The sequence below is a fragment of the Dendropsophus ebraccatus genome, chromosome 2 (assembly GCF_027789765.1).
Source record: "Dendropsophus ebraccatus isolate aDenEbr1 chromosome 2, aDenEbr1.pat, whole genome shotgun sequence".
In the NCBI taxonomy this organism is placed as follows: domain Eukaryota; kingdom Metazoa; phylum Chordata; class Amphibia; order Anura; family Hylidae; genus Dendropsophus; species Dendropsophus ebraccatus.
The window spans coordinates 61,605,806-61,620,237 of NC_091455.1; the positions used below are offsets into that span (position 1 = coordinate 61,605,806).

Sequence of the window (14,432 nt, forward strand, 5' to 3'; positions counted from 1 at the left end):
GCTTGCTTTGTGCTATTATTCTTAGTTTTTTTGTGTGACTATCAACACCTAGTCCTGAACATGGGAAGGGTGCTTTAAAATATAAATAATAATAATAATAATAATAATAGGGTTAGGGAAAGTGTAGGGAGTGACAGTCTTCAGGTTGGGGGTCACCCTTATCCGGTAGAGCAGCGCTTCTCAAACTTTTTTTTACTGGAGCCTCACTCAACAGATCAAGGCAATGCTTGGGCCTCACCAGACTGAACAAGAGGGTGCCTGGGCCTCATTATCTGTGGTTGAAGTCCATTTAAATAATGCTAGGGCTACCTTTTACCCATCTCCCAAGCTCTAGATACTAATAAAGCAACTACGAAATAAATTAATAATGTTGTTAAAATGGAGATTTTGCAAACAGTCACTACTTTGCAGATCATAGTTACTTTGTGAAAACTGGCTCCCCAGCTGGGCCTCACCAACAACTAGGGGGCGCCTCACTGGTGAGGCCCGCCTCACAGTTTGAGAAGCACTGCGGTAAAGTGCTACATTAGATATAGATAAAGGGGTGGGCCCCAGTGTAAAGGCATAGGCCTGTAACATATCCTCTTTAATATCTACTGTTTTGCTTCCCAATTTCAACCAACCCCTCCCCTACCATATATTACTTGTTATTTTCTATGCTCATCCATTTACAAGTAGGTGTAGCACCTGCTTTTATTGGGACTAATATTAAGTTTTACTATAACTGAGTGTACTATCTGCTTGTGAAGGGATTTGTTCTCTCTGGTGATGGGCCGACCTAGAGGGGGTGGGGCCTAGACCTCTAGGCCGGCCCCTTCCAATGGCTGCCAAGGACTAAGCACCAAGAAATCTATAATAAAGTAAGGTATGAAAACTGCAGAATTTAGGCTTTAGAGCTGTGTAGAGAAGTCCTCGTACAGAAAGGGGGTGACACTATCACTTTAATCAAAGAAGGTATAATCAGAGGTGTACCACATACATATACATACAGGAGAACAAATATGCTGCTTTTAGTAAAGTAATTTACATCCCTGTACCATTTTTCTTCTCCATGAATCTATTCCCTCCCTGGTTTCCTCTCAGAACTGTGACCCTTCTGTTGCCAAGCAACAGTGCAGACACTTTCCCACAATCCCCTTGCTGCATATGAAGTGAAAACCAACTGCCAGTACTAATGGGACAGATCAGGTGACAGGTGATTGAACTGAGCCTGAGTGACCCTAGATAGTTGATGCCGGAATTGCTGTAAAGGAAGCAGGTTATAGAAATATGACAGGCACATGGGGGATAAGTAAGTCAATATCACTTCGACAATACATTTTAAGAAATGCTTGTACATTGGAAATATATTTACCGTAATCCATCAGTACAGACCTAGTGTGCTTTGTGACACCACCCCTTTAACTCTGCTGTCCGACTAATCCGCTTCTCCTTTCGGTCCTACTCTGCTTCACCCCTCTGCCCATCCATTCTCTGGCTCCCCATTGCCCAGAAAATTCAGTTCAGTTAGCAATGACTTACAAGGCCGTCCACAACCTGTCCGCTCCATACTTCTCTAATTTGATCTCCCAATGCCTCCCCCCCCCCCCCATGACTTCTGTCTGTTTCCTCCTTGTGCCCTCTTTCTCGCAAGCTTTCACCATACTCTGGAAATCAATACCCTGACACATCACACTCTTGCCAACCAACAAGAATTTCAATGGCAACTTAAAAACCCATCTTCTCAGATTAGGGTACAGCCCACATTAATTCTGCTGCCATCGCACTGCACTGTGACCAGCTCACCTAGTGCCCCTTCCCTTCACCTTGTAGTTTGTAAGCATGCAAACAGGATCCCCTTTCCATATGTAACATTCTATCCACTATTTATTTTTGTCATTTGTACCATACTTTATTTACACTTTGTATGTTAACACCTTATCATATGTACAGCGCTCTGGAATCAAAGGCTCCTTCAATAAAAGGGAACTATCAGACAATTCTAACCTGCTGATAGCACCTGGGAAGCTGAGAAGGAAGGTATGTGTCTTACCTTCCTCCTCAGTGTTGGTCCCGTGCTGTTAGTCAGGGTAAACTCTGTTCCGGAGCACCGTTAGGAGCACTGCCATGCCGGATGATGTAGCAGTGTTTCCAAAGATGCTTCGGAGCAGTTTACCCTGACTAACAGCGTGGGACCAGCACCGAGGAGGAAGGTAAGACACATACCTTCCTCCTCAGTGTCCCCGGCCCTATAGGGGGCTATCAGCAGGTTAGATTTGTCTAACCCGCTGATAGTTCCCCTTTATTTCCCATGGCTAAACAATTTTCTTATTTTTTTCTTTGTCACCTTCAAAGTGCTATAACCTTTTCATTTTTTTTAGCTGACAGACCTATATGAGTGCTTGTTTTTTGCAGGGCAAGTTGTAGTTTCTATTGGCACCATTGTTAGGTACACATAACTTTTTGATTACCTTCTCGGATTTTTTTCGGATGCAAAGTAACAAAATACAGCAAGTCAGGTGTAGTTTTTTCATTTTTATAGCGTTTGCCATGTGGGATAAATAATAATATTATAGTTCAGGTTGTTATAGTTGTGGTGATATGTTACAATATGTTATGTTTGATATAAAAATTATTGAGTACGCAGAAATTTTGCAGTTGTATTTTTTTTTATTTTTAATATAATAAAATTATATTTTCTAAGACTTTAATTTTTACTTTTTATTAGTCCCACAAAGGGACTGTGAAATGTAATTTTCATATCACTAATATAATACACTGTACTTCTAGTATAGTGCAGTGTTTCATCCTGTCAACAGGACATTGACAGGTGACCTAACCAGCCTTGCCGGAGACAAAACTGAGTAGACACAAATATATGGCATATATTGGGGCCTTCATTAGGCTCCCTGCTGCCATCAAATATAATCTGAATCCCAGCGATTGCATCACCACAGTGCTGATGGGGTAACAAAAGTCCAGAAACCACTTAAATGCCACAATCACAATTTGACTACAGCATCTAAGGGATCAATAGTTCCTCTGCTCTTAATAGGTAGAGAAGGGACCCTGCTGTCATGCAGCATCCAAGTTCCCATGATATTGTGCACAGGAGACCAGTGCCAGGCTACTTTTGCTCGCAGACAAAAGATGTATTGTGATCATTAAGTGGTTAGAAATAAATGATAATAATCAACTGGCTGCTGGTCAATCCCTGACTAGGTTCACTGGAACACTAATCAGGAGGAAGAATAGTCTTACTAACCAGGTCAGTACCTGGAGAGCATGCTCAAAGAAGTGACATGTCACTTTGAGCGGAGAGCGGGAGCAGCGGAGGAGCGCACACTCTCCCATAGAAAGGCTATGGCACACTGAGGCAGGCCAGATTCCACCTGACTTACTCAGTCTGAACATACCCAAGGGTCAAGGGTCCAAGAATAAAACTAAGAAGAAGGTTAAGTACCAAGAAAGTATCTGTGACCAGCAGGTGTTCGTTCAAATATCCTGAGATTATGGGACTCCAGGGCTGAGTCTGTTTGTCTTTTTGAAGTCTTCTTGATGTAAAAAAGTCACATCTATCAAACATTTGTGGTATATCCCATGGATATGCCATAAATGTCCATATGGGAATACCCCATCTACAAAAGTTACAGTGTTGCAGAGCCCTTTACAACAGTTGAACCAAGACAATGGGGTAGATTTATCAAACTGGTGTAAAGTAGAATTGTCTTAGTTGCCCCTAGCCACCAATGAGATTCCACCTTTCATTCCTTACAGACTCTTTGAAAAATGAAAGGTGGAATCTGATTGGTTGCTAGGGGCAACTAAGACATTTCTACTTGATACCATGTTTGATAAATCTCCCCCTATGCCTTTAGGCCTGGTTCACACGCTTCGGACAATGTAAAGTGCTGCCAGAGCTGCAATTTACATTGTCTGCAGTGACAGTTTTGTACAGCCGCTATTGAAGGAATAAAGCCCCCATGGGAGCCCATGGGACTATTAACTTTTATTCCAATATTTAACTTTTTATTCCAATATATTAAAATACTTAGTGATAGACTGAATATATTTGATAGCACTCTCAGGTTCAATAATGTATTCTATATAGATAGCCGAGCATTGTAGTATTGCTGTTAAAATAGCAATTCTTTCTGAGGACACTGCTGATGCAGTGAAACATGTTGAAAGGGCTAAAGTTAGGTTTTAACAGCAATACTACCATGCTCGGCTATCTACTGTATATAGAATACATTATTGAACCTAAGAGGTCAGATTATATTTTATAGCTATCATATATGAGCATTGTGGATCATGCCTATCAATATATTCCGTCTACCACAAAGTATTTTAATATGTTGGAATGAAGGATCTGCTAAATAGCTCTCACACCTCTTAAGCAAAGAGATGTCCCTTTAAGTCAAGTCTCCCTCAATCAAGGAGTCTTAGAACATTGACTCGGGATATAATTTACCATCTGCAGACAGCTGTTTCGGGGTTGTTGCCCCTCTTCAGTGCAGAGCAGGCTGTTGACTGGCTAATGAGAGGTCTATCGAAGACAGTCAAAGGGTATTATTGGAGTAAAAGTTAATTTTTAGTCGGGTCCCATAGGGGGGCTTAGAAAGTTATATAGATTTGTTATTTACTGTTATTTACTATTTACTATTAAAATATCTCAAGTCTTTCCATACTTTTCAGCTGCTCTATGTTCTACAGAAAGTGGTGTTTTCTTTCCAGTCTGACACAATGCTCTCTGCTAACATCTCTGTCCGAGACAGGAACTGTCCAGAGTAGGAGAGGCTTTCTATGGGGATTTGCTGCTGCCCAGGACATACAGCAGCTGATAAGTATGGGAAGACTTGAGATTTTTAAAGAAATAAATTACAAATCTATATAGCTACAAAATTTTCATCAGAGTTTGATTTTTTGCTATTGTTGTGTTACAGTCACATCAGATGTGATTTTGCATTGCGACATTCCAATTCTCATGTCTTGCAAGCAAAGTTGCTGTGTAGGTCTATCCTATTATTTTATTCTCTCAATATAAAGTACCGATCACTCTAAAAAACAATATAGCTCTAAACATGCCGGTACATCACCAAGCATACTTCCTAAACGTATGCCTATGCCCTGCGTCATGCCCTAGTCATCTGGGTGTTGTGGCTGGGACATGTAGCCATGTCCCCTGGGCGTGCCAGCGCTGTGATAAGGCTTACTCTGGGCATGATTCACAGCACTTTATCAGCCATACTGCGCAGGAAGCGGTCCTCTAACTCGTCGGTGATTCAATGTCGCCATCACGGCGGACACTGACGCTGCTGTATTGTGCATGTCCGGTGTTACCCTCCAGATAGTTTGGTGGACTAGCACTGCAGTCAATGGTGCACCAATCCGCTCTCCTGCCTCTGCATGAATATTCACCCAGCGTTCTGCAGTGATGAGGGGCTGGTGATGCCACTGCAGAGCGCCACTTCAAAATTCAAGAAGAGGGGGTGTGTAGATCTGTGCACTTGGGGCAGTAGTCCTGCGGTCAGTGCACAGAACCACCTAACTAGGGCTACATGGAAACTTTGGTCGCACAAGGCAAAGATTGTACAACTGTGACATAGTGTGAGTCCTCGTTCACACAGAGCAAAGGGGCGGAATTTGCCATTAGCCTCCGTGTCATAATGACACTCTATGGGAGGTGCGCGCCCTGCATCGCTCAGGGTCTCTCTGCGGTGAAGAATGAACATGTTGAGAAATGCAGCGCGCGCGCCTCCCATAGGGTGTCGTTATGAAATGGAAGCTGGCGGCATTTCCACCCCTCTTGCTCTGTGTGAACGAGGCCTGACTGCTATGTGATTCTTGCAAAAAAAAATATCCTTGCCTACAAAGTCGCAACTGTAATAAGGTCGCACAACAGCAAGCGGCACACAAAGCCACACACCAAAGTTGTGGTGTAGCCCCAGCTTTATGGAAAATCCATGGGAAATGGGTAGAATTGGCTTCTACCTCATGGAGTTTTTTGGCCTTCCTCTTGATCACAAATACATGATGCTAGGCTTAGCCGGATGAATGTCTTTTCTAGCCTTACATACGTTGTATCTACCGTTACTGTCCTCTTACTTATGTCTCTGTGTAAGGTATTGAACATAGCAGCGTATGACAAGTGCTACCACTATCCTACAAGGGTGGTGTATTTGCAGTGGTCAGGAGATCCCAGTTAGCCAATCAGCAAAGAGAAGCATGTCCTATTACACAGCTGATTATATCTCCCATCTCTGTACTAGTCCAGTGTGAACAGGGCATCTAATGTAAGGGTCTGTCTCTGTGACTGTATAACTTTAAATGCTTCTAATATTATAACATATTCTTCATTGCAAAATGTCACTGTAGTTTTACAGAAAAAATGGTGAAGTAATTAATCTGAACCAATTAACATGAAAAGTCCGGAGTGGTCCCAGGAGCCTGAAAATTCAAGATAAATTCATGCAAAGTTCAATTAATCTATATACAGTTGCTGGTTCCATTCACGTCGGTGTGTGGGGGATTTTACTTAACCTCTGCTGGCAAATACCATAGCTCTCACTAATCTGTCACAAAGTGGATCCTGAGGCATTGAATACATATTATTGTATTACCATATGCTGATCCTTTATGCTCAGATTCAATTTAAATTCAGTTCACATAAATCCACTTTCAAAGTGGAAAAGATTTTGCATGCATTCATGTGTTCATAACCTAATGGAACATCACAGCAGAGGAAATTGTACATCACGTTATAACCACAAGTGCAGACGTTTGATACGCTTGTAAGGATCTATGCTAAATTTTCTGTGTTGGCAGAAATTGGTCTGACCAGGAGGCCTATGCACTTGTGAATTTCACATATTTAGCACACCTTGATAAGCACATTCTTACCCTAAGAGCTCATTTTATTTAATAGGATTTTCATTGGAGTCATAATATAAACGGTAGTATCTTTTACACATAAGCTTATTTCGGAGTCATAAAACTTCTCATGTCTAACAGTGTATCTGTGCAGCTTTTTAAACAAATATACATTTTGACTTTGGTTTTGCATAAAAACACTGGAAATACATTGCTGGAAAACAGAGCGGGTGCTTCACGTGTCTCTGCTCCGTCACCCACTGTCAAGCGGCTGCCATTCCCTGACGTTATCTCATAGCACGCAATTAGATTGGTTTATTATACCTAGCCATTTGTCTTATTAGTGTCAGGGATAAAGGATAAGTGTAAGCATTTACTTATTTGTTCTAAAGGAGTATTCCAATCTCGGTAGAATGTGCTTTTGGGGGACCTGACTTCTAGAACTCTTCATAATCTGAAGAATGAAGAGAACACAACATTGGTGGAGCACTGTGCCCTTCACCATTTGTCTTCTGCACAGGGGTACTGACCCCCCGGCTGTAAAGATAAAGAAAAACACAGTTTAGCCCTAGTCAATCAAATGAAGCCAGTTCTCTGCACAGCTATATGCCACCCAAAAGTGGGTGCAGCCGTGCAACAGGATTGTCTCTACTTCAGTAGGGGTTCCGACTGACCGTAGAGTGATTATGAGGTGAAAACCTCTTTTATTACCCTCTCAATCAGTATCTTTTTTCCTTACCCGTTTTTCTCTAAGGGTCCTATTACACAGAGCGACTTTTAACGATTAACGACTAGAGATAAATGATCGCAAACAAGATTGTTTTTATCGTTAACCTAAAATCGTTCACTATATTACACAGAATGATGGTCGTTAGTTACAATCGTTACTACAATCGTTACTATGACCTATGACTCCTTCTGATCCCAGCAAAACAATGAAGAATGTGCAATTACACTGAATGATTAGTGAAAAAATGCAGAACTTGAGCGAACGAATGTGGAATTACAGCTAATGATTAGCAAATGATTAACGATAATTTTAGGTTCAGATCTTAATCAACGATCAATGACACATAAAGGATTTTTCGATCGTTGCCTGCAATTACACGATATAACAATTTTTTGCACGATAATCATCTTGTGTAATAGGGCCCTTACTCTTCTCTAAGGGGGAAACACTGAAGAGTCCCAGTGGCATAGATATATATGTTCCCTAATATAATAGTGTGTTCTGTCATCACTCCACATCCTTTCCATGAACATTGCCCAGTTCCATATTTCCAAATTCTTACAATGATGTTGCTTTGAGTTGTTAAGTCCAGTACCCGTTCTCAACACTCAATAACAGATAGGTAGAGACCAATCAGGGCTAGGCCCCCTCTCTGAGAACCCCATAACAGCTTCATGGTCTGCACCTAAGGATTGTACTGCTTTGCTTTACCTTCCTCCTTATTTCCTTCTCAACAGAGGAGTATATTAAAGCAATGCTAAATCTTCACAAAACATCGCAAGTTTATATTCAAATTATACAGATTTTCTAATGTGGCAAATATATAGAAATAATATGGATTTTGAAGTCACTAAGGAAAATCTACAATCCAAGTGTATGGATCACTGCACAAAAGTAGAACTTTTAACATAACCTTTAATAAATATACTTAAAATACCTGTAGGACCTCTAAGGTTAAAAATTCAGTAAACCTTTATACAAAACTGATGTATTACAATGAATTTAATCCAAGTGGAGAAGAGTTATTTAGAGGAACTTTACCAACAAAGGTTTATATGACTTACAGTAAGATGTCTTCTCATATATATTATAGCTGCAAGTTTGGTCTCACTATTTTCACCTACCAAAGGCCCTTGTACACGGAGCAATAATCTGCCTAATCAGGCCTATTTTGCAGATCATCGCTTTGCGTAGTAAAAACAACGATCAGCTGAAGACGGCTGATTTAATTATCTTTCAACCTGCTGAAAAATCGGTTGCCAACTGCGCATTGCTATGTGTAATAGGTGTAATAGCGATGCCTGGCAAGCGGCTAATGAATGTGTAAAAAAAATATATATATATATGATATCACCAACAAAGGATTGTCCAGAGAGACTGATGTATGCTCAATAAACACTGTTTGATACTGAGACAGATAGAATGGATGAGACCTCCTGATAAAGAGGTATTCCCACCTCAGCTTGTAGCACGTGCTGTCTTTTCGTCCTATTGTTGACATCCCGTCTAGGTTACTGACCACCACTCTGCTCTTAAAACAGCAGTATGGCTATGGTGCGCACGCACGTACATGGAAAGTCTTTGTATACACACTAGAGATATGCGAACCTGCAAAAAGTTTAGGTTCACATGAACCAGAATGATCAGCATTTCAATCATGCTGCCTGGAGAAGGTGGATGCAGCCCAAGGACTGCCTGAAAAACATGGATACAGATATAGGCAGGTTCACTCATCTCTAATACACACAAAAACATTTACACCTACAATGATAAATTCACCCACATAGTGTATATATACTGTGTAATATTTATAAATATGTATACTATAGCTGTATATACTTTTTTAATAGCAGAGCAGTGGTTGGTAACCTAGACAACAAGCTGTCAACAATGGAGGGAAGGGCCAGCGGATCAAGAGAAAGGCAACTTAGTAAATTAATTAGCAAAAATATTTTTGATGAGCCCTAAAAGTATAACTATAATCGTTGAGGTGGAAATACCCCTTTAACTTCTTGACTTGTTCCACTAGTAATGGATGAGACTACTGATATGTAGACTGTTATGAAACACAAAATGCCAATGAGTGAAAAAAAGGGTCATAGCATTTATTTCCAATTTTCTTTTTGGCAGAAATATATCGGATAGACATAATGGCTGATGTGCAGATAACACCCAGCTGTGTGTATGGTAAGTACAACTTATGATTTTATGTCATTCTCTTGATACATCCTCCTACAATGTTAAAAAACTGATGGGTTATTTCCATGTCATCAGTGGGTTTCCTAGGTTTTGCTTCATCACATTTATGTTACAATAAACCTATAAAAAATGTGCTTTTAAAGAGGTAGTTTGGCCAGCACTTCTGCACAGGATAGGGCACAACTAAGAGATATCAGAAGGGGGGGGGGGGCTTAGTACTGATGGGACTTAGTACCGACAGCAACACAGAAGCCAGGTAAGCGTATGTTATGTTTTTCTCTCACCCACCTCCCGGTCATAGAGCCTAAAGGAGTTGGCCGGGCAACCACTTAAATTTTTGCTACTTCCATTTGTAGACTTTCACATTAAAGTGAGTTGGGCAATGAAAACTGGATGTGACATGTTTGCCATACAGTTCTTGTATAAAATGTGAAATAAGTTTTATTTATTTCTAGATCTTTATTTCTAGCTGTTTATCCATTTGTCCCTATAAGCACACATAACGCCACTAATTCTGTACATTATCATATCTAATACACGCAGTACAAACCTTCCACAATATACTTTGTAAATATAAATTTTATTTAGTGTTTTCCACAAAGTTGTAAGTGAACAGAAATCATAATCCGTTTTACCTGTTCATTTTAAGGTACAAATACCAGTATGGCTTCCAAAGACACCCTAAGGCGACGTAGTTGTGAACTGGTAAACACTCCATTGCCATGTGTTAACAAGGCCCTCAGTCACATTGACAAACTTGAGGGTAAAATTAAGGTGTGGTTTCTGCAGGTGAGTAATATGTGTATAATATTTTACATCCCTTGTATCATCTTAATGTACCTGAGTGTGCAGAGTTCTTGTTACCTTTAGAGTACGGACACAAGTTGCACTATTCTACTAATCAAATATGATGAAACCTGTAAAAAAAAAACAAAAAAAAAACGGATTTATGGTATAGGCATGAGAATTTATATAGGCTATGTTCACATGACAGTCACCAACAGCGCATGACGGATCCCGTTGATATAATGGGGTCTGTTGGCTTACTTTGTAAAGTCCAATCTGTGATAGAGGCCCCAATAAGTCTATATTTGTGATTTGTGTAACTTTTGGGGGACAATACAATACTTTAATAAAACAAATTTGCTGTACTTCTCCTTTAACCCTGTAAGGATTATTTTCATTTTTGCACTTTTGTTTTTTCCTCCTCGTGTTTAACCCCTTCAAGACTAAGCCTATTTGGGCCTTAATGACCAGGCTCATTTTTCAAAATCTGACCTGTCTCACTTTATGCGCTCATAGCTCAGTGATGCTTTAACGTATGCTAGCGATTCTGAGATTGTTTTTTCGTCACATATGGCACTTTATATTAGTGGCAAAATTTGGTCACTACTTTGTGTGTTTTTTGTGAAAAACATCAAAATATCATGAAAAATTTTAAAAATTAGCATTTTGTGAACTTTGAAATTCTCTGCTTCTAAAAAAAGAAAGTCGTAGCACATAAATTAGTTACTAAGTCACATTACCAATATGTCCTCTTTATTCTGGCTTCATTTCATAAACATATTTTACTTTTTTAGGGTGTTACGGGGCTTAGAAATTTATCAGCAAATTACCACATTTTCGTGAAAGTTTCCAAAACTGATTTTTTTAGGGACCAGTTCTTTTTTTAAGTTGATTTAGGAGGCCTGTATACTGGAAACCCCCATAAGTGACCCCATTTTGGAAACTACACACCTTAAAGAATTAATCTAGGGGTATAATGAACATTTTAACCCTACAGGGGCTGGAGCAAAGTATTCACCATTAGGCCGTAAAAAAATGGAAAATTAAAATTTTCCAATAATATATACGTTTAGATTAAAGTTTCTCATTTTAAAAAGGAACATGAGAGAAAAAGCACCCCAAAATTTGTAACGCAGGTTCTCATGAGTACAACGGTACCCCATATGTGGGCGTAAACCACTGTATGGGCACACAGAGGGGCTCAGAAGGAAGGGAGCGCCAATTAGCTTTTCCAATGCAGATTTTGCTGAAGAAGTTTCTGAGCACGAGGTGCATTTGCAGAGCCCCTGTAGTGTCAGCAGAATAGAACCCGCCCAAACGTCACCCCATTTTGGAAAGTACACCCCTCAAAGAATTAATCTTGGGGTAGGATGAGCATTTTGACCCCACAGGTATTAGAGGAAAGTATTCAAAAGTAGACAGTAAAAATGAAAAACTCGAATTTTTCCAATAATATGTTCGTTTAGTTTGAAATTTCTCAATTTCACGAGAAACAAGAGAAAAAAATTACCCCAAAATTTATAACGCAGGTTCTCCTGAGTAGAACGGTACATCATATGTGGGCATAAACCCCTGTATGGGCACACAGCCGGGCTCAGAAGGAAAGGAGCGCCAATTAGCATTTTCAGTGCAGATTTTTGAGCATTTTTGAGCATTTTGACCCCAAAATGGGAGGAAAGTATTCAAAATTGGCCAGTAAAAATGAAAAACTCGAATTTTTCCAATAATATGTTCATTTAGTTTGAAATTTCAAAATTTCACAAGGAACAGGAGAAAAAATGTACCCCAAAATCTGTAACGCAGGTTCTCCTGAGTAGAACAGTACCCCATATGTGGGCATAAACCACTGTATGGTCACACAGCGGGGCTCAGAAGGGAAGGAGCGCCAATTTGCTGGAGCAAAACCGCAGCTAGTAACAGTTATTAGAATAGCGCAGTTACTAAAATACAATAAAGAAAATGAGATTACAGGTAATGTGGGGTGGTTCCGGACAGTCTGGGGTGGTTCCGGGTAATCTGGAGGTGGTTACGGGTAATCTGGGGTGGTTACGGACATCCTGGGGTGGTTACGGTGAACATGGGGTGGTTACGGGTAATCTGGGGTGGATACGGACAACCTGGGGTGGTTACGGTAAACATGGGGTGGTCACAGGCAACCTGGGGTGGTTACGGGCAACGTGGCGTGCATACGGACAACCTGCTGTGGTTACAGACAACCTGCTGTGGTTACAGACAGCCTGCTGTGGTTACAGACAATCTGGGGTGGATATGGTCAACATGGGGTGGTCACAGGCAACCTGGGGTGGTTACGGGCTACGTGGGGTGGATCACTGCCCCATGCTCTCCGCTACCTCCGGTGGGGTTTTAATTCATTTTTACATTTCCATCGTTGTGAACAGATATACTCTGTTCACAGCGATGGCGGCGGCCATCTTGGATCCGATGGCTGCCGGGGGAGGGGGGTTAGTGACTGGCTACTAGGAGGGGGGGGCTGATCTGGGGTCTGATTCACTTATTTCATCTCCCCCCACCGTGGATTCACGGTGGGGGGAGATGAAAAGCACTGCAGCGCCGGCCCATTAGTGACCGCCGTATCGGCGGTCACTAAGGGGTTAACTGCCGGGATCCGGGCACGGCGCGGATCTCGGCAGTTGCGGCGGGTGCCCGGCTACCACTGACAGCCGGGCCCCGCCGGGGATGACAGGAGTGCAGCTCCTGCGCCCCTGTCATCCCGTGGACGTACCGGCACGTCCATCTGCAGGAACTGTATGCAGATTTGGACGTGCCGGTACGTCCATATGCGGCAAGGGGTTAAAAAGCCATATCACTTGAATTTTTTCACCTACAGACCCACATGAGCCCTTATTTTTTTGCGACACCATGTATACTTTGCAATTACTGAATTTATTTTTCCATAAAATATGCCGCAAAACCAGAAAAAAAAAATTTGTGTAGGGAAATTGAAAAAAAAAGGTGCAATTCTTTTTATTTTGAGGGGTTTAGTGTTTTTACGCCGTGCACCCTATGGTAAAACTGACATGTTATTTATGTTTCTCAAGTCGGTACGGTTACAAAAAACTGAATGTGTTTAAAATTTGCTCTATTCCCATCCTTTTAACGCTTTTATTGTTTGGTCTAAAGGGCTGTGTGAGGTGTCATTTTTTGCACCATGATCTGTTCTTTCTTTCTTTACCTTGTTTGCATACATCCGACTTTTTGATTACTTTTTATTAATTTTTTTTTCCTCGATTTGATGTAAACAAAAATGTGCAATTTTGATTTTTGGCGGCTTTTTGAGACTTAGCCCCCTGAACCCCACCACCCCACAGACACTGCACCAATGCAACAATGGCCTCCGTGTGGTGCTGGGCCATTTAAGTTAGAGACCAACAAGAATCAGGAACCGTGAAGTGGTGTGTGAGCTTATATACTTTGATTAAATTGTAAACTAACTCCTGATGTTAGCAAGTATTGTGCTGAGAAGCAGAGGATCTGTGGTATGTTTAGGGATGTGCAGCCATGTCTGTTTTTTTCTCGATTTGATGTGAACAAAAATGTGCAATTTTGATTTTTGGCGGCTTTTTGCGCTTATTTATTTATTTTTATTCATAAAATGGGGAAAGGGGGGTGATTTAAACTTTTATTAGGGGAGGGGATTTTTTATTAATAAAAAACTTCATTCCGAGAAACCGAGGACCACGCACTGCATAGAGGGCTCGCGCCGGGAGCCCTCTCTGTCTACCCTAAACAGCCGCAGGACTAGTATACTCCTCCTGCGCCGTTAACAGCTTAAGGTGACCATACAATTTATTAGTTACTGGCTTTATGTCAGTTATCTCTCTGTCTCTCCTGACTTCCTTGCTTT

General features: G+C 41.0%; 1 protein-coding gene across 8 annotated transcripts in view; it reads left to right on the top strand.

Annotated features, from left to right (window-relative positions):
* CCDC178 (coiled-coil domain containing 178) overlaps positions 1-14,432 on the top strand; it is a 272,005-nt gene that overhangs the window by 25,856 nt on the left and 231,717 nt on the right. For 4 of the 8 annotated variants that reach the window (XM_069957651.1, XM_069957652.1, XM_069957653.1 and 1 more), the window contains 2 exons: positions 9,713-9,769; positions 10,431-10,570. In XM_069957651.1, the coding sequence (XP_069813752.1) occupies positions 9,733-9,769; positions 10,431-10,570 (177 nt within the window). In that variant the 5' untranslated portion in view covers positions 9,713-9,732. Of the gene's footprint in view, positions 1-1,217; positions 1,292-9,468; positions 9,513-9,712; positions 9,770-10,430; positions 10,571-14,432 lie in introns of those variants that run through there. The other 4 variants (XM_069957647.1, XM_069957655.1, XM_069957654.1 and 1 more) reach the window with 2 other exon arrangements.